The sequence below is a fragment of the Orbicella faveolata genome, unplaced genomic scaffold (assembly GCF_042242905.1).
Source record: "Orbicella faveolata isolate gen_17 unplaced genomic scaffold, um_ofav_v1 contig_24, whole genome shotgun sequence".
Classification (NCBI taxonomy): domain Eukaryota; kingdom Metazoa; phylum Cnidaria; class Anthozoa; order Scleractinia; family Merulinidae; genus Orbicella; species Orbicella faveolata.
The window spans coordinates 24,643,608-24,663,509 of record NW_028301552.1 but is presented as its reverse complement, the minus strand read 5'-3'; the positions used below and the strand labels follow the sequence as shown (position 1 = coordinate 24,663,509).

The 19,902-nt window shown below is 41.2% G+C and overlaps 2 protein-coding genes and 1 pseudogene across 2 annotated transcripts in view; 1 reads left to right on the top strand and 2 right to left on the bottom strand.

Annotated features, from left to right (window-relative positions):
- Positions 1-19,902, top strand: part of LOC110054340 (tRNA (32-2'-O)-methyltransferase regulator THADA-like) — a 653,734-nt gene that overhangs the window by 28,422 nt on the left and 605,410 nt on the right. The window contains exons 3-4 of the mRNA XM_089292979.1: positions 2,258-2,388; positions 3,094-3,187. Coding sequence (XP_089149105.1) covers positions 2,258-2,388; positions 3,094-3,187 — 225 coding nt within the window. The remainder of the gene's footprint in view (positions 1-2,257; positions 2,389-3,093; positions 3,188-19,902) is intronic.
- Positions 11,038-11,733, bottom strand: LOC149110998 (uncharacterized). Its single transcript, XM_089291499.1, has one exon. It carries the CDS (start codon positions 11,653-11,655, stop codon positions 11,038-11,040), a length of 618 nt encoding a protein of 205 aa, XP_089147625.1. The 5' UTR covers positions 11,656-11,733.
- Positions 13,779-15,126, bottom strand: LOC149110997 (uncharacterized; annotated as a pseudogene).

Sequence of the window (19,902 nt, the reverse complement as noted above, 5' to 3'; positions counted from 1 at the left end):
ATCGGTTGTTCGTACGCTTAGTACGTAATCACGTTAGTACATGCACAATCTTCGGTTATGGCGGCCCTTAGTACGTTGGTATTATAGTGCGTGCAGACTCTGCGGTTATGGTGGCACTTAGTACGCTAGTACTGGTACTATACCAATTTTTGCGGCTATATGTTCATCAGTTGTAGGTACGCTTAGTATGTAATCATGTTAGTACGTGCACAGTCTTTGGTCATGGCGGCTGTTAGTACGCTGGTATTATAGTATGTGCAGACTCTTCGGTTATGGTGGCACTTAGTACACTAGTACTGGTACTATTCCAATTTTTGCGGCTATATGTTCATCAGTTGTTCGTACGCTTAGTACGTAATCACGTTAGTACATGCACAGTCTTCGGTCATGGTGGCCCTTAGTACGCTGGTATTATAGTACGTGCAGAATCTTCGGTTGTGGTGGCACTTAGTACGCTAGTACTGGTACTATTCTGATTTTTGTGGCTATATGTTCATCGGTTGTTCGTATGCTTAGTACGTTATCACGTTTGTACGTGCACAATCTTCGCCTATGGATTTAGTAGTACGCTAGTACTAACAGTATCCATGCTATTGAAGCAATTATTCGTGATTGATTTTGGTGTTTAATAGACGCTTATCTTTGGGGTTTTGGGTCGCCTGGTACGCTAGGAGTCTATACGAGTAATACACACTATTGGTAAGGGTAGTTTACTGGGCAAACGGGTTAGTACTTTAGTGCCAATGACTAAGAGAAGAAAGTACACGAAAGGTTCCTAAAACGGGCAGCATATGTCTCAAATGAGGTCTTAGAGTACATCTATGAAACCCACTCACATCTGGTCACAGATTGGAACAGAGACGTCCTTGCCCCCGCTGCTCTTCAGACATAATAATAATAATAATAATAATAATAATAATAATAATAATAATAATAATAATAGATTTGTATAGCGCCATATCCAGGGCTCATGGCGCTTTACAGTAAAAAATGTTATTAAAAATAAAATTTACATTAAAAATTTACATCAGTGATAAAAAATTACATGCTGAAGCAGTATCAAGGAAAGGTGCACCACTGGACAACTGCTTTGGTTTTATAGATGGGACTTTTCGGCCAATTTCAAGACCTGGTACTGGACAAAGAGTTGTGTATAATGGACACGAGAGTACACGGACTGAAATTTCAGTCTGTTATGTTGCCCAATGGATTAATTAACCATTTAACTGCAAGCCATAATGCTGTTGGATCGTTTGCCAAACGCGGCTAATAGATGTAGAATTCTTGATGGTTGAGTTCCAGGAAATAATAGGGGCATAATTCGCAATTTGGCTGAGCATCATTTCCAAATGTGTTACCTTTTGAGCAGCAGTCGTTCTTCTTGCCAGTGGAACAGATTCAGGATCATTGGAGAAACCACATAGAGCCGTAGCATTTGTTTTTTTTTACCCCAAGACGATCTATCAGTAAGAAAGTCTGCAAAGTTCGGATCGAGGGACAGGATGGTCTTTAAATTGTTTTCCCACGCTTCGATCAAAGTGATAGTTTCATTCAAAGAAAGTGACCTCTGTTTCGGTGCTCTGCGGGAAGTCATCACTACAGTTCACGAATTCCGGCTTGGTTGCTCAGAGAGGCAGCTAAAATCGAAGAACACTTTGATGTCCTTGTCTCTGTGGGTTCTTTGGAAATGTGGCGCTGCCACCACACCAATAAGTTGAGCCGAAACTCTGAGCAAGAGAGAACACATTTATTAACCGAGGACGAGAAGGAAATAGAATACAAATGAAGCACGCAAAAGCAGTAACAAAGGTACCAAGCTAATTATGCGTTAACCATGAGGCCATGAGGCCATGAGGCTAACTAAACAATGGAGCAAACTAAACGACAGCATGCACAATGCATCATGCTATGCGAGCCAATGGCGGGAACTAAACAACAATGCAAAATATGGCGGAGTAATTCTATACTCTGCTTGCCCGACAGGCAAGTGAAGTTTTTTAGAAAATTTATTTGGGAAAAGTACCACAAGAGATTAAATATTATCATGTCAGTTTATAAATTAGTTAATCATGTTATTAGGAAATGTTTTGGGGGCTAGGGAGAATGAATTTTGAGTAAGTAGATCGTAGATAAAGCCTGCTTAGCCAGACCAAATATTGGTTTCTTTGCAGCCTGAATAAATTATTGATGGGAAAAGTTACTTAAGATAGCACAGAGGTCCCTTTAATTTCTAAATGAAACCTGTGAAATATTTTAGGCTGAAAGTCTTCTTCAAGTTGCGAGTGGGACCAAACTGCCATGTGACAGTATTTGCAAATGCCTAGCTGTTCTGGCTGAAATGTTTGTGGAATGTGACTCGAGAAATCCAATGAGGAAAGTTATTTCAAGGTACAGTATACTGTATTTTAGGTTGACCATTGTTATGTATTTGTCTTATTTGCTGCTGTTTAAGGCAGTATTCTTTTATCACCTTCCTTGTACAATTTTATTTTGTTATTTTTTTTCACACTTGGCTACGTGATATGATATTGACAGTCAATGACCAATCGATGACAAGGATTTGTGTGACCTTTTATTGATTTAAATGTTTGTGTGGCTTGTAAGTAGACTATGGGTAGTCCCTCTTTCACTTAGTCCATCGTACATTAGGTGAAAGATAACTGCAAGAAAAAATGGCTGTGTGAACTCCTGGGGGTGAGAAGCATACAAAAGGAGGCACTACTGCCTAAGCCAGAGACTTTTACCTTTCACGGGGCCAGAGTGATTTTTCAGTGTAAATTTTCAATCTCATTACAGGTATCCAATAGGATTCTTTATCTTGATGTCCTCTCATTATCGCCTGCTGTACCAAAATGATGACTAATTTGTGAACAATGTTTTTAAATCAATCATAAAAAAGTTCATGTTAGGTTCAAAAAGAAAAATATTTTTGGAGAACTTCCTTTTTGTAGACTTTCAAATGAGAAAATAACAAGTTGAATGGTATGAGCAGTTTAGGACTTCTTACCCTTACTGTGTCTCAAGAGATATGACCCAGATTAAAGCCTTTCAAGAAAGAAGTCTTTAAAGATGTTGTTGAATTTGATGTTGCAGTATCTTTGAACGTTTACCACGAGATTGGACCTCTGAAGTGCTAAGTTGCATAGTATTAAATAAAATCAGTCAAGCAAGGGACATCTTAATTCTGGTAAGACTTTTATAATTACATGTAATCCTTTAACTGATTGATAACACATAATACAAAAATATTATCCGATAATGTTTTGACTTCTGGTCCAGTTGTTAATAATTGTTGTAAGATCTGCAATTAATAAGCAGAGTTCCCAGCTTTAACAGTTACTAATTATTGTAAAATTTCAGATTAATAATCTTATCTTACAGCAAATGTACTTGTTAATCATAATTGTATACCAGTCTTCCTTGCTGAAAGGTGATTAAAACCAAATTTCACTTGACTGGCTGCCATTATGAAAAAATTTCAAATTTCAAATTTCAAACTCAAGATCCACTTCTTGCAGGACTTGCTCTGAAACAAATGTAACTCAGTGGAATTTTTGAAGTGGCAAATTTTTTGTACAGCCTTATGTTTATTACCGGTAACTGAGTGTGTTTATGAACGATATTTTCTCCATCTTTGAGTCCAACTTTGACTTTGACGAAGAGCAGGGGAAGGGTGAATATGGTGGCCACATATCAACAAAGAAGAGCACTGTGTTCAAATGCAAAATAAAAGAACTTTACTTAAGATCAGGCAATGATTTGAAAGCAGGGGATTTAAAATGTTCAAAATGTACCCATGCAAAAGAAAACAGATAAATAAACAAAAATGGGAAAATATCTCTTCCTGAAACACAAATTCATTCAGGCTCAAGCCCGTGTTTTGGAACAATATTTTTGTTATGTAAGATTTTTTGTTGATGCAAAAGTGTTCTTGAATATATCTTGAAGTGCAAATGAGCTCGATCCAAAGCAACAAGGAAGGAAAAAGAAAACAAGCAATGTTTTCTGAAACTCGAATTCATTGAGCTTATTTAGGAGGCATGTTTATAACCAGTTATATATTTGGCTATAAAAACTCCCTTAACAGCACTTAAAATTTCTACAATAAAAGTAATTCAAGATCTATATATAATAAAGATTCCTTTATTGCAAAATTCAACGAACTAAGAAAAACCCTGCTTTGCTTTCCCAAAGGCAAAATCATAAGACCAATAGCTGTGGTTTTATTTGGTAGATTTAAAGTTCATCGAAATGAACTGGGCTTCAACAAGAATGCTAGCATTTATCTTATGCAAATTATCCACACTTAATTTTGTAACAATGCCAAAACAAGCCGTGAAATCCAGAAACGATTAGCACTTTTGATTTGATATATGCAATTTAGATTATTTATTAGAGATAAGATGAAAATTTGCGGCACTTGCGCTGCCACTTCCAGAAGATCAATCACACAATATTCCTGTTATACAAACATCTTCATCTTGGGATTAAGGATTTTTTCTTTAACAGTATTTTGCGAGAAAACAGTTTGATTTTTGACGGCTTAGCAATAAAAAAACTGCAATACAGTAGATTTGAAAGGTTTTGTTTTGTGGTTATCCAGTCTGTTTATCCACAAAATTGAATTTCAGGCCTTTTCATTTCTCCCTTAACTTTACCTCATGTGCATGATGTAAGTGTTTAAATCAAAGGTTCTTTGGAGCTAATAAGCGTCAACTGACTTGAATGCAATTAGGTCGGAGTCTTAATACCAATGAGGACTCCTGATCGAATCACATAGCATTTTTTTAGAAAATAATACTCTCTCTGATATTCCTTTACAGAAACTGATAATGCTTTCCTATACCTTAGGTAGGGATGGACTTCAATAGGGATAAACCTTTTAAGTCGAATTCTGTCTAGAGTCCCAACATAAATGAGCTGATGAGTGTGTGTTTTCAAGATATTTTTAATAAGAGGCTCCAAGTAGCCTATACTCATGCACAGGAGGTTACAGCTTGTATAAAATAGGTATGCAATGCATACATAGTCAGACTTGCAATTTGAAAACCTTTGCCATCTGATGACTAGAAGTAATACAGGAAAAAGCTAATTAAAAAAAGTGCATTATAGATCAAAGATATAGATAATGAAGATGCAGGAAAGAAGATAAGTGCTGTAACGCAATATGTCATATTTATTACTGAACAGGGATATCATCAAGTGAATAAGAAAGCGAGTAGAATGGGAAAATTATAGATGGAGAATTAACAAAGGATCAGCTTGGTGAATTGGATGAAATATCTTTTTTCATAGCAATTCTGGACTGAATCTGTTAAGGCATTTTCTGTTCAATTGTCAGACTTGTTTATGTTGGTTGTTAGGATCACATTCCAGTACTGGGCCATTGTATCAAATGCAAACTTTGTACTATTTCTATTATATTTGTAATTTGATTTTAAAGTATACTTGAAATTTGACAAAATAATAGTACTCATCAGTAGGCACCTTGTGCTTTTTTGTATGTTTCATGCATTGCTATATTTCGAAAGTTATTATAATTATATCCTTACACATGTTGCCAAAAACTGAGTAGGTTTCAATAATTGATACAAAATACAATGTGCACAGGACTAACCAAGAAGCAGAAAAGGAAAAAAAAACAAACTTAAACACACAAGTGGACTCTATTCAGACAAAGGTGTTTAATTAGCTGACACTGTTCCTCACATTCTTCTCAAACTCATTAATAATTCATGAGTGACCAGCCAATAAATGATGTCTATTTTGGTCAGGTGGATGCATCTTGATACCCAATGGAACAACAGATGAAAACACACTGTGTTTTGATGTCAAAACACATGTGTGTTTATATCAAAATTACAATAACAAAAGCAAAAATCTCAATATTCCTCCTAAACAACTGTTTGTCTTCGTCAGATACTGCTTCTTTTTCCTCTCTTTTTGTCTGAAGAGCCACACCAGCACACGTGCCATCTTTCATCTCAGTGTCCAGTACGCGGCAAAATATTTCGAACCTTTTAAATACAGTGAAACATTTTTTAATTATCGTAAAAGTTGGATTTAAAATAAAGACAAACACTGGTCACTTCTATATGCACATGTCTACCTCTTGTCCTTATAATCCAAACGATTGAATGCGGATGTGCCCTTCACCCTCTCTAAATGCCTCTTTAGACTGCATTTAATACCATACAGCGTTCACAAGCCAGTAGTTGAACGATAAAGCATCCATGTACTCCAGATTGTCTTCGACAGAACACACGAGGTGAAAATCGTAATCTTTGAAAACGCTTCCAACTTCTAAATCTGGAAATTTCAGTGTTCCCATCCTTTGCCGTTCTTGAAAAATTCCCACTGCCCACTTATCTTTGTACTATGTGCTACTTGGTCTAGCTTCACTGACTAAAGCAGACTCTTCTTCCACTGTTCTTGGAACTCTAAAACGGGAGTTAGCTGTACTTGCATCCATCTCTCACAAGCACATGTGAAAATGACCTCCAAACAATGGACGACCAGGCCAACTTTGTATAATTTACATACTAATTTTTGAGTTATTTTTTTTGTAAAAAAAATACCTCTTAGTCGGTGCATCGGGTATGTTATGGACGGGTCAGTGGATGAGTGAGTGAGAGATGTATGTATGTCACACCAATCAGATTGGATCTACTATAAACAGCCAATCAAATTTCTTGCTGTAAAAGTAAATGGTATGTGAGAAGATTTGATCCCGATACAGCTCAGAATGGCCATATTTATTCTTCTATAAAAGAGGAGGAAGTATTCCTATATTAAGCTTACTTCGAGATTTTCTGTGGGTTAGGCTGAGGATTTTGTGGGCGGGTTTGATAATCATTTGCAACTGGATAATCAGTCAAAGAAACATAGTGTTTGGCATATAACTACGAGCATGTGATGAAGGGTGAGCTTTTCCCATTAGAATAACTGATAAGTTTCTGAACTGAGTCTTAGCTGCTCTACCACTAGGTTTAAGATGTGAATGAAACACAAGTTGATGTGGTTTCTATGATAGGATCGATTGTATTTTAGGGGGGCAGAATGCACTACTGGGAATGTGAAGAGGTTGTGACCAGGTTCAAATTGTTTGCGTGTTGTATTGAAACCTAAATATTGCTGCAGAGTTCGTAATGAGTGTTCCGGGCGTGTCGTTAATTTCAGCATCCATTGATAAGTTTCAATGTGAAAAGCGAAGAGACTACAATTTGGTCAACAGAACAAAAAAATATTATCCTGTGATGATTTTACAAGTATAATGGTTCTTGCTTACTTCTGGAATGAGAAGATATGTTTTAATGAAACTAAATCTTTTCTCTTCAATGTTATCAGGGTTTTTGCTTATTCACATTAAAAACTAACACAAATTGTAGTTGAAGGAAAAGGAAATTATTTTTGTTCAAGGTAACTTAAGTGAGGTACATGAAGTCTTGAGCGTTTTATTGTATTAAACATAAGGACTCTGGTAATTGAAAAATAAAGACTGATGTGTACGTTGCCAGCTTGTGATTTTTAGTCCTGGTTTGGAGCGGAGTGTGACATTTACATAAATACATCGGCTGGGGTTGTTTTAGAGTGCATGATGTTCAGTGTAATGGTGGCTAGTTATGAATGACATGAGCCTTGAGTTTTGAAACAGTTCAAGAGTTAGTAGTATGCAAATGAAGCGAGATATTTTTATTTTTAGTTACAAAGGTAACTTGATACTTTTGTTTTTCACAAGGAGTAAACTCAATTAGAGGTCACGAATTGTCGCTTCTAGTTCTTAGGACATGTTTTAGAGGAGACGAGACTATTTAAATTTGAAACAGCTCTAACATTTACAATGAAGTGCAGGTAATGATTGTTTTGTTCTTGTTGCATGCAAATATAACAAGATATTTGTATTTTTTAGTTACAAAGGGTAATTTGACACTCTTGTTTTTCACAACGGAGTAAATTCAATTAGAGCTGACGAATCGTCACCACTTGTTCCCACGAGATGTTTGCTATCTTTAGTAACAAATGGTAACTTAACACTTTTGTGTTTTATATGGGAGTATATTCAATTAGAGCTGACAAGTTATTGGCTACTGTTCCCAGTATATTACACGAAAAAGAAGCTTTCATTTCTGGACAGTTTTTATGTCTCTGTAGTGGCAGTTTAATATTTTTATTTGATGGGCATTTTATGACATTCTTTTTCAGTCCGATATTTTTAAAGGTAAAAAGTATGAAAACTGTTAAAATGTTCTTAGAAGACTGCGTGGCACCAAGTTAAAGTGCAATTTAATTAAATCAGACTTTCAATGTGTCAGAGAGGTTTTTTCGTCTTTCTTTCTATTTTCAGTGAAGTAGTGTTATTGCGTTGTGTTGTGTGAAAAGAGTAAACTTACGACTCATATTAAATGCAAAAAGTTCTCTTGAGGACATTTGTGCTAATTGTTTCTGCGCATCCTTATTGCGCACCCAAATTCACACACCACGTCATGCATTGAGTACACATGCAAAGTACTAAAATGAACAATGATAGGGCAGATGGCCATTGTTATAGCTTTGCGTGGATTTAATGATCTTGGACGTTTGGTGACCCCTACTTTTCTTACCAGAAACGATTTTATCTACAATTATCGCCACATTGTCGAAAAAATGGACAAAAAATCAATGTGGGAAGTTAAAAAAATTCACTTAATAGCTCCACTTAAGCAATATTTGGCAGAGAACATTTCACTTAAAAGATCTAATTGCAGTATTTTTGGGCTTACAGACACTGTGGCCACATTTGCTCTACGAAACCCAATTTTTTCAGATTTAGGGTGTTCTTCCAGGCATGTTCTCTCCAAAATGAAGTTGGTCACCCCCCCATTTTTTTGTCTTTTTGGCAAAAGTAGATCATTATCTTTCTGTGTGGCAAGTTTAAAAAAATCTGTATGTGGGAACATCTTGGGCACGAATGTCCTTAACTTGAGTATTTTTGAGCAAAAATTCATCTTAGGAGTTGGAAGGGCTATGTGATCGGCGAGTGAGAGTGTTTTGCATGTGGGCGTGTCACACCAATGACAGTATGGGTTGTATCAAAGAATGAATCAAATTGCCTGTTAGAAGATAAGATGGTATCTACATTAATATGGAGAAGTGTCAGATTACTGTAGTTTGTTCAGTCAAACATTTTATGGCTTGCTATTTAGTTATTTTACCATTACCGAGGTAACATCGTTCATTGATGCAGGATAATATTGGCCAAGTAGCGCTGTTTACCTTCAATACTTCTCATTGAAACGCTTCCCAGTGGTATCAATCAATATTGTTGTTATTAATTTTGAATTGTTTCGTTGTTAACAACAAAGATGGCAACAGAAAAAGAAAGTATTCTTTGACTATCTGATAATTAAATTAGTTCTTGTTCATCTGTGATAAGAAAATTTGTGTTTTGAGAAAAAACAAAATTGTTTCTCTTCCATTTCTTTGTCAGATATTTAACTTTCTTTCATTTATCCACCAAAACAAGCTCATCTTCTGTGTGTTCTGGAGAAAACAAGAGTTTCCTGTTACATACCTTTGCGAGGAAAACAAAAGTATCAAGGTACAAAGTTAGAACAAAGAGCTAAATTGTCACATTTGTTCAACGTATTATTGAATTTAAAATGAATGAAAATCATCGTAAAACACCAGAGTAAAATTTAAAAGCTGTTGTGACAAACAGTAACTGTACGTAATTTTCGGACCTTGAATGAAAATACAACCTTGAAATGTACTCACTGCTAAGGGGAAAAGCCCTAGCAGACTACCAAGGTAGATACAAACTGGAAGTGAACCGAGCGGGGGTGAGTACTTTATGGGACTACCGTGTCAGAGCTATTAATTGCAGTCTGCACTATCTGAGATTGTCTCACTAGTTTTATTAGAAAATGCCATTAATGCGGCCACTCCGTTAACACGGTCAACAGCCACATTCTGAAATTCCAACCTGTATAATGCTTTGAAATTTGACCCTGTTAATATGGCCACTTGAATCAAATACTTAATCACAAATTACCACACAAAACAAATATTTAGAAACAATTTTAGGACAGAACATCTTTTTAGGGTTAATGTTCAATGTACTGATTGGAGTTTTAAGTTTTAAACACATCACAAATAGATGAGCTTGGGAACTGGTGCCTGAAAGGTTAGCAGGGAGCAGAAGCCATATGCGGAAGGGGAGGTATCCATGGCAACCCTGGAAGCGGGAACCACCCCCAAAAGCAGCCGCTAACTGGCACCGTCACACTGTTTGAATCAGTGGAAACAACTTACCTGACCCGTACTTACCTAGAGACCAGCAACCAAGAGGGAGGGACGGGAAGGGGCAAGAAGCCACAAAGATTCGCCAAAGTACAAGCAAATGATCAGCAATGATCAGCTGGCAGCACAATACGTGCAATGCAATGTGAGAAACAGTCCTGCAAATCTCCAAAGGGCCGCCCCGCAAGTCACGTACCGTAAAAGGGGAAACCGCTGACTGCATTGGTTGAGTCTAACTTTGCCTAAATCATATTTAGCCACATTTAAACTCATCACAAATAGATGAGCTTGGGAACTGGTGCCTGAAAGGTTAGCGGGAAGCAGAAGCTGTATGCGGAAGGGGAGGTATCCATGGCAACCCTGGAAGCGGGAACCACCCAAAGGAAAACCTTTCTCCAGGTGCTTGGAGAATGGAGGGACCCGAGAATAGGGTGACCTGGAACCTCCAATCCCCAAATACACCCCAAGCACCTAGCCCCACACAAACAAACGAAAAAAGGAGCAGCACACACCTGACCATGCAGACGTCCACCTGATACTGCAGGCCAAGACGCTGAAGGAGCTCTGAAGCGGAAGCAAGACGCGGGCATTAAGAGGCGACGCGGGTGACCAGCGAAGCCTAAGCCAGCGTTGAGCAAAATGGCACAAGAACTGCGAAGGGTATCTGGCTGGGGGGCAAGTTTGCTGTGCTGCTGGGCAAATGGCCTGACAATAGCCCGATGAACTGGTAGTCCACAGCCAGCGGAAGTGGATGCAGCCCTAGTGGGGGATTGATGGCCACTGAGAAGACGCCAGCTTAGTGGAGAGGGCTGCTAAAGACTCTGAGGGGGTCCTGATGTAAAGCTGATAGGCGGAGGTTGACCAGCGACCCAAGGCTTGTATTAGGTGATCAGGAACTCCATTGCATGCCGCCACAGTGGCAGCCCCGCTGCGGAAACTGTGGCTAGAGAAGTTGCCTGAAATGTTCACGGAGGCCAGGATCTGCCGAAGCCAGTCCGTGAGCAAAGCACGCGAAAGAGGCTGCCCATTCTGGAACAGGAACAAGGGACCTGGAACATCGCCTCTGCTGGCGAGATACATCATCACTGAGTGGACCGTGCAGAGTGGGGGCCGGCCAAGGCCAATGTGGACAAAGGTGCCCTTCCTAAATGGATCAGTCTTTGAGCCTTTGTTCTTAATGCGCATGCACGTGGGCGCAGATGAGGAATCCACTGCAATGTCTTGCACTCCTAAATGAAGTGATGAAGAGAAGCTAGCCAGACTAGGCACTGTGAACTCTGAGGTGCGGAGAAAGCCAAAGTACACAAGGGAGCAAGCAGCCCAGAACACGAGGTGATCTGGGAGACGAAGATCCAGAGACTGCCAAATCAGTAACATCAAGTCATCAGTAATAGGCAAGCGGGATGAAGAAGAGGAGCCCTGACAGCGCTTGATACCACGGACCACCCTAAGGCGGAGACAGTTGGCAAGGGGAGACAGTTGGCAAGGGGGTCTGGAAACCCCTGTTCAATGTGGAGTGCTCTAACCCCGGACAAGTAGACCTTAATGGAGGAGTGCTGAATTCATTTGGCCAAGAAGGTAGTGAAAAGGCACAGCGTCCATTCGTCAGCAGGACTTGGAGAACCCAAGGAATGGAACTTACCAAGTTGAGTGCAGAAAGAGATAAACTGAGCTTGGGCCGATGCATAAGATCGACGCGTAGAGGGGGCAAGGCCCTGGGTCAAGAAGGAGTAGCACTGCTGTTCTAAGGCGGAGATGTCAAATCTGCCAGGAGTTCGAGGGGTACCACCGTGGGAAGAGGCTGCGCATCTGGGGCCAAGCGCCGAAATTCCTGCCAATTGCAACGAGATAAGGCATCAGCTAATTGATTGTTAACACCAGGTACATGTTGAGACGAAAAGGAGAAGCTGTGACGTGCAGCGGAAAATAACAGACTGCGCAGCAACCGCATTAGGCAAGGCACTCTTGACGTTCTGGTATTTAAGATGTGGACTACCGCGTCGTTGTCAGAGCGGAACAGGACATGTTTTTTGACCCAAAAATGTCTCCAGACATGAGCTGCGAGAACTATAGGGAAGAGCTCCTTGTAGGTGATAGACTGTGGCTGCTGGGATGGAGCCCAGGAGCCAGCAAACCAGTGGCCCTTCATGTACACTCCATAGCCGATCGAGCCTGCAGCATCGGATGACACTTCAACATCAGCCTCGGGCAGCAGTCCTCGGAAGAGCCAGAAGCTAACGCCGTGCCAATCCTCCAAGAACTGGTGCCACCATAGAAGATCTGGATGAAATTCTCGGTTAAGACGAATGGGGTGATCTCTCCTCCGAAAGCAGCATAACAGATCAATCATGCGGCGCAAGAATGTCCTTCCCGGCCAGACCACCTTGGCACTGTGATGCAAGTGTCCAATAAGAGATTCAAGCTCATGTCTGTTGCACCATTTTTGAGGAAGCCAAGAACCGATCAGATTTTGCAGTGGTAACAACTTCTCCTGGGGGAGACGTGCCAGTTGGTTGACAGAGTCAAGCTTAATACCCAAGACAACGAGCACTGTAGAGGGGCCCACACACTTGCCAGAATGCAACGGTAGACCAAGCCGTTGACACACCTCCAGGGCAGTAGCCAAATTCTGTGCGCACTGGAGGGACTGGGCGGGGCCTGCAGTAATGAAGTCGTCCAAGTAATGGAGGAGATCTGGAATCTGGTGGAAATTGACGAGGATCCACTCCACCATGTCTGGGATGGAGTTGAAGATAAATGGAGCCGATCGAATGCCAAAGGGGAGAACCAGGTCCATGTAGAATTGGTCGTGCCACTTCATCCCTAGAAGGACGTGGTGGGAAGGGTGTACGGGCACATTGCGGTAGGCGGCCTCCACATCAAATTTGGCCATGAGGGCCCCCAGACCAAGTTTGGAGACTAGGCAGATCACCTGATCGACTGTGATGTAATGAAGGGTGAATTCTTTCGGGTCAATCCCGTCGTTGACACTAGCCCCCCCTGGGGAGGAAAGGTCCATGATGAGGCGCCACTTCCCTGGTTGGCCTTTTTTGGGAAGCTGCTAACATGAAGATTCAGGTAGGGAGGAACACTGAAAGGACCTGCCACCCTACCTAGGGAAACCTTGTTGGCCAAATACTGGTTGACCACAGAGGGATGTTGAGCTACGGATGGCTTGTTTTTCTTCGTGGACTTGAGCTTTTGGTAGGGAGAAAAACCCAAATGAAACCCATGGCGCAGTCCATTTAACACAAAATTGACCTTCTGCTGATTGGGATGAAATAGCAACTCCCAGGCAAACTGCTCTGCTTGCAAGGGGGTGACTGCAGAAACTGGGGGGAGTCTGACTAGGAAGGAAAAAGAACAGGAGACACAAGTGCCGGTAAATCACAGCCCCAAGAAGGCCTAAATAGCCCTCCCAAAACCCCCTGAGTTACGCAGATGGACAGACAAGGTAACAAACGAAACAATCAATTTTAATAACACGAGAACGGTCACAAGTACACCATTTAGTCCTGGATCCCTAATGGGCATGGCTAAAAAAAAACTGGGGACAAAAATACTCAATAATGGAAACAGTGCAAGAGGCGGGTGGGCAAGTCTACACATGACGGGACTTGCTGCTGGACCGGGGAGGTAGAGAGTCAGGAGAACGCTTAGAGGACAAGCTGGGCTTAGTGAGTGTCTCAGCTGGACAAACTCCAGCGCGGTGCGGGCCATGACAGCTGGCACATTTGTGAGCAAAATGGCACGACGCTGAGGGAGCTACGCAATGACCCGGGTTCCATGATTTGCAAATGATCTGCAAAGAAGCAGCACTGCGGGCTCGTTTTGGCCATCCAAAGAATCGTGAGGAGAGCGTGAGGACCAGCCAGCCGAGTGAAAGCTGAACAGCATGCTGTTTAGTTGCGACCAATCTGTCAGGTTAGAGGCCGCGGCATTCTCTCTAAACGCTCGGTTGTACGACAACCAAACCCGACCGGAGAACTGGCGATATGTGCGGAGTATCAGGAGTTGATACTGCAGGAGATCTTTCCAGCGATGAGGGAAGTATGACACGATGATAAGGTAGTAAACAGAAAGCCTCCAACCATGTGGAAATATCTTCGATGCGCCGCTCAGGTTTCTTCGGCGGGGACGTTAACACAAGGTGCCCATCGAACAGCAACTGAGGCTCAGGTTCTGTGAGAACAATGTTTGAGGGCAGCAACTCGTGGAGTTCAACAAACTTCCCAGCCACGATCTGACTGACTAACTTTTCCGGAACGGGGGAAAACCCAGGGCCCACCACGAACTGTTGATGCAACACAGGCAATGGAGCCAATGGTGTAGCGCTAATGGCACTCGAGGGAAAAGCCGCATTGACAGTGCTAAAAGATGCCGAGAGAGTGAGCGACGGAATTGGAGCGGAGAAGGTTGACACAAAGGTAGGGACAACAAAATTATTTGGCCTACCTGAAGCAAGAGGAGTCGTCGTGGCCGGTGGAGAGGATGCAAAGCCAACGCCAGAAGCGGCAAAAGACGAGGCTTGGGCAACAAGTTGGCTAGGATTAGCCAGCGGAGCAGAAACGCCTCCGGAAATGGCCACGCTCGTGGAAGAACTAGAATTAGGACGGCTTGGGACTGGCTGGGCCGAAAGTACTTGCAGGACGGCGTTTGCCACGGCGGCCAGAAAGGCGGGAGATGTTGGCGATAAAACAGATGATGGCAAAGTGGATGGAGCTGTTGAGGCCATGCTAGAATCCACTGGCGTTGAAACCGGTGGCGAAGGAATTTCCTCGGACTCCGGCACGAGGACAATGCATCGTAAGCCGCCGACCGGCTGTTAAGCGTTTTTCTAGTGTGCATCACGTCAAAAGCGACAAAGACAGGCGATACTCAGAGCGAGAATCCACAAAGATTCGCCAAAGTACAAGCAAATGATCCGCAACGATCAGCTGGCAGCACAATACGTGCAATGCAATGTGAGACAACAGCCCTGCAAATCTCCAAAGGGCCACCCCGCAAGTCACGTACCGTAAAAGGGGAAACCGCTGACTGCATTGGTTTGAGTCTAACTTTGCCCAAATCATATTTAGCCACATTTAAAAATCATATCTGCATTCAGGATACTTATTCACTAGCTTGCAAATGCAGACATATTTCTAGCTGTCACTTGTCTCCACTGAAAAAAAATCAGTTGTTAGAAGTGCAATTGTGATACATATTGTTTATCACTATGAAAGGTGGCAACATTCAAGGAGATGAGTAACATGAACAACACTAAACAAAACCATGCCTTTTATGCCTGCTCTTAAAAACTACTTCATGTAACATCTTCCTTTTTCTGTAACAATAAAAGATGAGAAGCAAACAAATAACAAATAAAATGTTTAATTCAAATCATACAAAGCTGACTTAAACGTGAAAAATTCTTCACTGATAAGGTGTAATGCTTTTCTTTAAATTGTTTTCTAGCAGTAACTCAATGTTCAAAGTTCTACTTCTTAAAATACTTGTAGTTCAAGATCTTGTTTTCTTCAGTGCTGTAGACTCACAAATGTTAAAAGTTCAAAGTTCATTGTCTCTAGGTCACAAAATCATAAAATCTGGAAGGACGCACACTGGTTTTACCACTTCAAGTAACAACAGTCTGTTGTGGCTGCAAAGTCAATCTCTTCTACTGCAGTAGACTTTGGCTGGGGACTTTCATGAATCCGTGTCATTGTTTGTGCCTGTTTCACAGGAGAATCTGCCTTGGAAACTGGTAATGACTTGGCTGGTGACCCCATGTCGGGTGAAGTGCGACTCTGTGGAATTGTGCCACTGATGTCCGATGAAGCATTATTATATTGTGGCTAGGATCTTGATGAATGAACTTGAGATTCCGTCTGTACAGGTTTCTGCCCTCTGTCTTAATAAGAAAGGAACGTGGTCCAACTTTTGGCACACATGAACCTTTCTCCCAAGGTGCTTTAGGATTTGTGGGTTGAAGCCTTACTGGTTCTCCTACCTGGAGCTTGGGCAATGGTTTTGCATGTTTGTCATGTGCTGCTTTTGCCTGCTGTCTCTTCCTTTTGATGTTGTCATACACCTTATCTATAACCTCTGGCTTGTATCTCAGCTTGATTAGCTTTTTAGTGATTCTGAGTAAATGTTACCCCCATTTGTATTAATATATTATGCTGTAATTTAAGTTTGACTTTTAATGTGGTGATAAAGCTTGTTGTTGTTATTTCTTCTTCAGTAATGCTTCAGTTGTTGGAATGGTGGTCCTTGTCCTTCGAGACATCATTTTTTAGACTGAGCTTAATCCATTGCTGTCAGGTGTGTTATGCGACTCAAGCAAGGACATCTGGAGATCTTTGTTACCTGGCTTTGCCTTCTTTACTAGATTCTTTGCAATTTTGACCACCAACTCAGCTTTTCCATTGCTTTGGCTGTGTAATGGTGAACTGGTAGTGTGCTGAAATTCCCATTTGTGAGAGAACTTGGCAAAAATGTGATTGTGTTTACCACTGATTCTGCAGTAGTATCTGATAGGAGATCAAGCTCAAAATCATTATTTTCTAAACTGCATACCGAAAATATCCTATTTATGCTCTAAACTCTCATTCATAAAACACACCAATGTGATACAATAACAATGAATTTATGGTAAAGGAGGAATAGGTGCAGCAGTGCCCATAGTATTCGACCTATATTCATTGGCACAAAGAGCCGTGAATCGACTTTATCACAAACATATCCATCCTTAGCTGAGTCAGACTTCTGCCATGAACTTTAAAGAGACAATCTGGAACATTCAGATTTGCAGCTGCTGTAGCTCCGCTGGACCTAAAGCTGTGTTTACTGATAAATGGAATAGCATAACCCTTTTGAATGACAGGAAGAATAAAATTATTGGTCTCTAAAGTTTGAGACCAGAAATTATAATGAGCTCTGAGTCCACCTTTAACTATGGGTATACTAGACAGAGCACTTTCAAATTAAAAAAAAATCCACAAGAACGTGGCCAGAATCAGAAATACCTTCAATAGTTTCACTGGCAACATCAGGCTCCGATATGGAGTTACTGCAGCCCAGCAGTGCCGGAGATTTTGTCTGGGAGCTGCTTAAACGTTGATCTGGCTGTGAAATAGGAGTTGGATGAGGTGCATTCGGCTCTCCAATGGCCAGCCTTTCCACAGGTGAAACAGATATCATTCCTGGCTTTTTGGGAGCTGCTCTTCTGTGGTTGAGGACGACAATTAGTGAAGTTATGGGAAGAAATAGAGGAAGCCGATGCCAAACTAGATGACGATAATGGATGCCTAGGAACCTGTAAGAGAAGAGAAAATAAAAAACTAATTGACGGTCGAACTGATAGGCACTGAACTGTCCTAAAGTAAAGTGAAGATGAATACGTGATAAGCGTATTCAAATAATATGACAAACAAAAGACTCCGAAAAACTTGCCTAAATGCGTCGTGCAATGCGTAACCAAAATACTAACAAAGAGATTGCAATGAGCATAAATACATTTATTTTCTAAACTGCGTACCGAAAATATCTTATTTATGTTCTAAACTCTCACTCATAAAACACACCAATGTGATACAATAACAATGAATTCATTGTAAAGGAGGAATAGGTACAGCAGTGCCCATAGTATTCGACCTGAAAAACAGCTTAATACAATAAAGAATGGGCAAAGCCAAGAAGAACAAAGCAAAAATACTCAATTTCTGTCTGGACTTTGCAACCTGGGCATTTTTCTTCTTTTTCAAAGCTCTCTGCTCAGCAGAACGGATCTTCTTTTCATCTTCAGATGCCGAAGCAACCTCATCAGACAAGTACTGTACTCGTCAACAGCAGCCCAGCCAGCTTCAGATTTGTCAGCAATCCTAATGAGTTTATACCACCGCTTAGTGGCCTTGGAGGTGGAGTTGAGAGACTTCTCAAGTTTAAGAATTAATGCTGAGACTTCTTGGTTATCCAAGCACTCAAGATCGAAAATGGATTTTAGCAACTGCACGAAAGCAAGACTCTGAGAAACGTATCTCAGTGTTGGACTCAAATTGTTTCTTGTTGCCACTAAACTTGAAAGTTAAGTTCGTTTCAGACTTAAGTTTCTTAACTAAAGACGACGAAGACTTAGCTTGATCATCTGAGAGTTCGCACTTCAGATGAGAAAACTTTCGGTCAAAATAAGCTATAAGATCTTCAAAAGGTCCGATAGAGCCAGTGTTAGCATCCTCCAAAACCTCAACGTCCTTGGGCATTATATAGAGAAAGTAAGAAACTAACTAAATCGACAGTACAACTGATAGGCACTGAACTGTCCTAAAGTGAAGATGAATACGTGATAAGCGTATTTAAATAATACGACAAACAAAAGATTGCGAAAAACCCGCCTAAATGTGTTACACATTGTGTAGCCAAAATACCAACGAAGAGAACACAATGAGCATAAATACATCTGTAGTAATCAACAGTCACTAAAAAGTTCTCATCACCGAGGGTGAAGAGATCTTGTCCAACCTTTGACCAAGGAGTTTGAAGAATCTTGTGGGTCATCAATGGTTCTTTTTTGTGTGCTAGCTAAGAAGTCATTGCAAACTTCATAGTTCTGAACACATCTTGTGCTTGATAAACACAAGCATAGGGCCCAAGGTGGCTGAAGTGGGCTCTTGCAATCATTTAAGGTCTCATAGAAGCAGGGACAATCACTTTCACTTGACTCCACCTTGAACTGTCAACTCTTCTTTGTAGTTCCAATACTCGCAGATACAATCTGGAACCTCCTCTTTGGTTAGTGGCCAACCTGTCCTAATCATGTTCACAAGACTTTGCAATGCGGCATCTGCGATTGTGTACTGTTTGATCTGCTGATGAGTACCTTCTGATAAGTGCATGTAAGTAGCTTGATTAATGTTAGCAATCTCTGGAAACAATAATTGCTCATGGCTGATACTCTGGGATGCTTCTGTGTTGGCTGTGATCAACTTGGAGGTAAGCTCTGCTTAGCATGTCAGCAATGTACATCTGTGATCCAGAAAGGTACTTTACATGAAGGTTGTACTTCTGTAATCAAAGGAGCATCTGTCGCTGTTGTTTTGGTGTAGATTGAAGTGATCTGGAATATTGGCACCAGTGGCTTGTGGTCTGTCTCCGTTGTCATTGATTCTCCTCCACGCAGATACTGATTGAAACGGCTGCATGCGAAAACTATCGCCAAGCAGTCTTTTTCTATTGTTTCGTGCATATCTGCGCTCTACAGCTGACAATGACCTTGACACAAATGCCACAGGCTGCCCATTCTGAAGAAGCGTGACTGCAAGGCCAGACTCTGATGCATTGTATTGGATGGTGGTTTCACTGGCTACTCATAGCATTTGAGCACTGTTGTCAAACAGATCATGTTCTTGATGGTTTGGAATGCTTCTTCTTGCTGACTTTCCCATGCAAACATGGCATTGTTCTTTGTTAATTTGAGTAGTGGGTCAGACTTCTAAGTTGGCATAAACCCAGAAGGCATTGAACTGCTTTCTAGTCATCTGGTTGAGGCATGCTTGCAATGGTCTCCACCTTCATGGGATCTGGTCTATGTCCTTCAGATGTGAACGAATTGCCCATGTAGGTGACTTGGTCTAGCCTCAATCT

Coding starts and splice junctions, on each gene's coding strand:
- LOC149110998 (XM_089291499.1), bottom strand. CDS start 11,655: ATGTTACTGATTTGGCAGTCTCTGGATCTTCGTCTCCCAGATCACCTC.